Here is a 6,317-nt window from a genome sequence, read left to right on the forward strand (position 1 = left end):
TGTGAGGAGTGTGGTGTGTTCTCCCCGTGTCCGCATGGGTTTCCTCCCACAGTCCAAAAAAAAAAACACACATTGGTAGGTAGATTGGCGACTCAAAAGTGTGTGAATGTGTGTGTGTGTGTGTGTTGCCCTGTGAAGGACTGGTGCCCTCTCCAGGGTGTATTCCCGCCTTGTGCCCAATGCTTCCAGGTAGGCTCTGGACACACTGCGACCCTGAACAAGTTAAGTGCTTACAGATAATGAATGAATGCTGCTACAGGGCAGTCCTGCATACTGTGCTGAGCATGAAAACGCAACATTTTTGCATTAAAAGCAAGAGGTCTACAATCACAGATTCTATTAAAGTAACACGCTGCACGAGCACGACTGGATCCCAGCTTCATCCACCGCAAATGGTTTAAAGGGCTAAAATAGGAAAATGTACAAATAGCTTTAAAAAAACAAAAGCTAGAGACATTATTCATTATTTTTTCTTCCTGTATTAATTTATTTATTGCACTTTAAAATTAGAACCCAGTTCTTTACTTCAGATGTTCTTCAAAATGCAAAGTTTTTCTTGTGGCAGCTGTGGGAAGCACCCCTTTAAATTTTTGTCTATAAATATATCTTCTGCTCGTATCACATGAAAGCAGTAGCAGTAGATGAGTGTCATGAACAGAACTTAAAGTCTGTTCATCTAAAACTATATTATTCCACGACAAGCGTTCAACTTTAAATGATTTCACAAATAACGATCATTAAAGAGTAGACCATTATTAACATGAGGAACATGAAGTTTACAGGAATAGTATATTTTTATTTTCACAGGTTAGTGGTAAAAGTGGTATTGCACAAATGTGTATCAAACTATTTAAAAAGTTCAGAGTGATATCAGCACACACTTCACTTACACAGTACAAAAAAAGCTTTCACTCTCTGAAACATGTCCATGACGCATGGGACAAAGTGCAGTAATTTGATGACACTAAGCAGTATAACGGTAATCACATTCCAGCATGTTACCTGGCATTCTACATTACCTTCAGACTGTTCTGGAGGCCCTTTATCTCAATGACCTTGTCTCCACAAAAGAAGAGGACACAGTTTTGCGCTTGGGGAATTTTTTGTTTTTTTATTCCTGCACTTGGCGAGATAACTGAGGACTGTACAATACGGATCTCCCGTTGCTCTTCCTGCTCAACAGGCTTGACTTTGGTAGGGTTTATCACAAAGTAGGATTTCTCAGTTGAGCCAGATAAGATAAGCCCAATGTGACCAGTTCTGAAGAGGTAGCCCATGCTAAAAGATTCTTTGGGTTTTTCCAAGCGATGTAGCTAGCCCCCTGTACTTCCTCTGGTGTTTGTTTTCAGGTTAAACTGTTCGTGTCCTTCCTACTACAGAAGCATTGTGGGTAAAACCTAGTTTGTGATGTAGATTTCTTATCTGGAAAGAGCCACTTCACATGAAACCACAGCCTGTAGATTTTCCCATGCAAAACCAGACAGAGGAGAAGTCTCTTATTTAAACGAGTTAATTGTTGAATTGGAGACGACAAAAGAATTTAACCTCAGCTGATTCACACACACACACACACACACATCACGCTATAAATGTCTACACCTTCACATGTTTCCACATGTGATTAAAAATTGTAGAGATATGAATTATCTTATGAGTCACTTTTATAGTACAAATTCAACACTCATAGAGGTAATCTTATGTGTTAACTCCCTCTGAGTCACTGGAAAGTCTATATATATATATCTAAATTGCTGAGGCCGATACTTTGGCATGTAGTTACAACATTTTATCAGGGATAACGTGCCTAAGTAGCCCAGGATGAGTCAAGCATAACATTTAGCAAGGTCAATAGTACTTGAGGCGGTCTTAAGATATCCTTAGCACTCCAGTGCTTCCCTATGGCCTACATAGGAAGTCCCTGAAGGGGAAGCCCCATAAAGAACACATATCCTCCTACAAGTCTCCCTGTGTCTACTTACAAGAAATGTCAACCTCCAACACAGTTCAGTTTTGTATATTTAATTATTGTAATCAGTATCGTATAGAAGCTACACCTAGTGAGCGATATTCCCCAGAAATAAAAACAAGGCTGTGGTGTTTACTACTGCAGTGCCAGGGTTTTTTATGAGGTAACAAAAAAAATAAAACCAAAACATTATTCAATCATCCACCTGAACCAGTCTTAGTCTCTCAGAGACTTTTAATATAGTCCCATTTCAAACAGGAAACTGGGGGAAGCCCACCGGGGTATTTCAAGAAGCCTGTGATCTGTAAATGTGACGCGGTACATGACGCCCACTCTCGGTAGTTTGTGGTTCACATTCGGCACTCCCACGTCGCAGAGAAGCCGCTCTGTTTCTTGTTCTTGTTTTGTTAATGTTAAGTCCATTACACATATGTAAACAGCCTTGACTCTTCAGGGTCTTCCTCTTCGAACTGGCCAAAGTTGTTAACCCCTTCACTTCAGCTGAAAGACTGGGCCTCTGAGAAAATGAAGCACCTTCAGCTCCAGGATCCAGCTCCTTATCCGATGAATATTAGCAAAGAACAGAACTGGTGTTCAGGGACCTCACACGATGAGTTTACTTTCGGAGTCCTGCGTACTCAGGGACTCCAAGCTGCCACCTTGCTCTTGTTCAGGCTGTCGGAAGCTGCAAGCATCATCCTGGTCCATAGTTACCCTGAGCTCTTCTGTTAACAGACCAGATGCACAGATTAGAACGGGCAAAACACAGAAGAATGGTGTGAGTCATGGGTATTTTCTAAGAGCAAAGAGGCGTAAAGGACCTTTAAAGCACGTGTGTTATAATAGAAGAGGTGAGGATAAGTTGGTTCATAGTGCTTAGGCGGAATTAAAAGGTCATGGTCTGTGGAAATCTACCTGGAGGAAGGGTTTCTGGCATTGGCTCTTTGGTTTTGGTTTTGCCTTTTTTTCTTCTACACACAATTAACATGAAGATAAGGATAAGTAGAGAAAATCCTCCAAAAATTCCAGCAACACTCCAGAGGATATCTGAAAAATATGAATGCGTTTTTACTGGTTTTATTTTTGTCATCTTTAGAAAAATCATCGTTACAATGACATTTTAAAACAATTTTTAATCATTACACATTCACCCAGTTGTTTCTTACTTTTTTTGTCTTTATCTGGGCCTTGAATGGGTTCCACTGTGGCGTGTTCTGCAGTATATAAGAGAGAACGCTGTCAGTTTATTCAACTCTAATATTTTGACACTACTCTTTGAGTGTCCTTAATTACAGTAACATTTTCTTTTAGACTCTCTCTCATATAAAAGGTTCCCATTTTTCTTACCATTTGGATAAAAAACAGTGGTGATCTTGGGATCCTTTAGACACTCATTGTCTGTGGTTGCATTCCTGTTGCGCACAAGTGTCTCACCGTTTGGACAGCTGTAGACAGTAGACAACATTAATAGTAGTTAACCAGCGGTCATCTCGGGTGAGAATGTATTTAGATTCATTGTTCAGTTTACTGAAACCCTACCTCGTCTTCCTCGCTGTGCAATTGCTGTGTATTTGATCATTGAATGTTTCCTCAGGGCAGTCCCTGCAAGTCCCTGCACGTATGTAAACAATACTCAGAGTCTTTAATTGGTTTAAAAGAAAAGCATATGAAATGGATAATGCATTGCTGACATTCCCCTACCCACACGTCATGTGTATATATTTAAACGCAGAAGTATACAGCTTTAAAGGAGTTGAAGAGAGTGCTTACTTTGACTGGTTGGCTCCTGCCCTTTACCACATTCATCTACACAGTAGGAGCACAGTTTGTTTCCACAACGGAATCCCTCTTTGCAGCCACATACAGTGTCACTAGAAGAAGTGCAGGCTTTCTCTACAAACTGTGGATCTGTGGGAAAAGACATATTTATTTACAGTAAAGACTGTTTTTTGTCAAGTTCCTGGTAAAGAAAGATGCTATCTGCATATCTTCAATCCTCAGCTTTAACTGCTGCAGAAGTTGATTTAATTGATAGAATTTCGAACAATACATACGTAGGCATTGAGTGCATCTGTCACAGAAGGGCTTAGTAGGTGCGTTGGCTATGAACGTATTAGGACCACAAGGTTCACAAAGTGCGTTGCGGTCTTTTCCACAGCTTGACACCATGCGGTGCCCTGTAAACACACACAAACACACAGCATGCTCATAACTATACAGCACACACCTGTATGTAGCATTAACTGAGAAGATACTATAACTATAGTTTTTTCTTAAAGGAAAAAAGATTTCTAGACTGTAAAATTAAATATTAAAGCATATCACTTTTTACATTCTCCATTATCAATATTTGTGTTGGTAATGCCTTTAACGTCTTGCTCAGCTGCCATTGCTATGGGTCCATATCCACTTTCTGGCCTTTACATCTGATCTTAGCTGCAAAAACATAGCCCATCACAGATTCCAAGGCATTAACCAAACCTTAGTCCTGCCCCTTTCACAATGAAGTTACAAGTAGTGTTTCATCCTGTGCTGCTTTTTGGATGTGACACAGCACAATGTGTATTTACATAGGTCTATTTTAAAGGTACAATAGCTAAAAACAGCTTGTTTAAATGTAAGGTATAAAGGTGGAAATGGCAATGCAGAGGTGAATTAGGATGGTTTTAGTTCCATAAGTGGACTTCGGGGAAAAAAAACCCCACATAGCTCTTTGAAGTCATTCCCAGTTCTCTACTGTGTAAGTATTCACATCATAAAAACTCTGAGAATTCACTTTGTTAGAAGTTGACAGCCAAAATAAGCCGAGCTCAGATGAGATTGTGTCAAACAGACCTACTGACACAAACCTACTGAACTATGCTTGTTAAAGTAATCATAAGTGTCCGTAGACTGTTAGGTGCATTAATGAAAGGTCTACCTGGAGAACACTTTAGACAGCACACATCATCACGTCCATGTAGTTGCCAGTCAGCACAGCTGTTACTTTCCCCAACTCGGAGGTGAAGTAGACTGAAGGTGAGCGGTAGTGTCCACAGTGTGAGCTGCATGTCTTTTTTTCACATGACAACAAAAACATTAAAATCAGACCAAGTGAGTCTGTAATACTCTGCTCAAGTTCAGATGAAGCCTTCTGCTATTTAGTATTATTAATAATGTAGAAAACTTAATTAAAGCAATGAACATGTAAAAATGAGTTTAATGATCTCCTCATTCATTTTTTCTCTTTCAAATAAAAAGCTAAAGCACACAGAATATGAATAAATGACATAAAAGCTTTTACAAATTCACTCCTCAAACAAGTCAATGTATTTTTAACATTGTAAACAAAAGCATATGTTAGCTCTTATATATCTTCAAAGTCAAATAAATATATAAAGATTAGCCTTAGTCATAAATATAAAAATTGTCTTACATCATTTTAAAATGCCATGGTATTATCTTACTTACTCTGCAGTGGAGCAGTGTCTGTATCAGATGTGAAAATCAGGCTCAGAGTGGTGGCAAGTGTGAGAGCTCTTTAGCTTATGAAAGAAAGCTCCACCCTCAAGTGGGCTGGTCCTCTGATCTTCAGAGATGATATTGCACACAAGTGGTTCATCAGCTGTAAGAGTAAACTGCCAAACAGCAAGACTGCAGCATTCAACAAGTCACTCAGAGAAAAAGGCACTACGAGTCTGTCAGTACAGGAAACCCCGAAGAGCAGCTATGTTTTGGGTTGGTGGATTATTCTCAGGGCTGCTGTAACAGGGGATGTGTGTGTGTTGTGCTGTTACAAGTGGATCAGACTCAGCAGTGATGTCAGAGTTCTTAAACACCGTGTCCAATTGTACCAGCACAACAAACAACTACCACCACCACCACATCAAGCAGCACTGAGAATGATCCACCATGAATATCATACCTGCTCTGTGGTGGTCCTCTACGGGTCTTGACCATTGAAGGGGACACACAAAGTATGAAGAGCAACACATAGACTACAGTTTTTGTAGTAATTGTAGAAGTGCTTCTGTGTGGTCAGTGGAGCTGAGAGTATGGACAGTAAATGTGGAAGGAAGTGGTCATAATGTTGATATGGTTGATCTGTGTGTAAATTTGAAGAGTTTTTCTTAAGAGTCCCCAAAATTCAGAAATCACATTAAAATGAATTCAATTGAACATGTTTTTTATGTATATTTATCTGTGTGTGTATGTGTATATATAGTGTGTGTGTGTGTACACACACGATTTTTATTTTATTATTATATATAATATATTTTATATATTAATATATACATTTTAAATCTACTATTTTTTGGGAGGGATGTATGATTAAAGAACAAACAGATAAACTTCACAGGAAATGTCTGAG

At 39.2% G+C, this 6,317-nt stretch overlaps 1 protein-coding gene across 1 annotated transcript; it reads right to left on the bottom strand.

Moving 5' to 3' along the window:
* Positions 1-558: 558 nt before the first annotated feature.
* Positions 559-5,553, bottom strand: tnfrsf9a (tumor necrosis factor receptor superfamily, member 9a). The gene is made up of 9 exons (XM_066672442.1): positions 5,417-5,553; positions 4,887-5,018; positions 4,021-4,143; positions 3,737-3,874; positions 3,506-3,578; positions 3,314-3,411; positions 3,133-3,180; positions 2,882-3,013; positions 559-2,691 (listed from the first exon to the last, which is right to left on the bottom strand). Exons 2-9 carry the CDS (start codon positions 5,014-5,016, stop codon positions 2,570-2,572), a joined length of 864 nt encoding a protein of 287 aa, XP_066528539.1. The 5' UTR covers positions 5,017-5,018; positions 5,417-5,553; the 3' UTR covers positions 559-2,569.
* Positions 5,554-6,317: the final 764 nt, after the last annotated feature.

This window comes from Hoplias malabaricus, chromosome 5 (assembly GCF_029633855.1).
Source record: "Hoplias malabaricus isolate fHopMal1 chromosome 5, fHopMal1.hap1, whole genome shotgun sequence".
In the NCBI taxonomy this organism is placed as follows: domain Eukaryota; kingdom Metazoa; phylum Chordata; class Actinopteri; order Characiformes; family Erythrinidae; genus Hoplias; species Hoplias malabaricus.

Coding starts and splice junctions, on each gene's coding strand:
- tnfrsf9a (XM_066672442.1), bottom strand. CDS start 5,016: ATGCAGCTCACACTGTGGACACTACCGCTCACCTTCAGTCTACTTCAC. Junction 4,144..4,886: donor CTGTCTAAAGTGTTCTCCAG/GTAGACCTTTCA, acceptor GTGTGTTTACAG/GGCACCGCATGGTGTCAAGC. Junction 3,875..4,020: donor CAGATGCACTCAATGCCTAC/GTATGTATTGTT, acceptor CTTTTCCCACAG/ATCCACAGTTTGTAGAGAAA.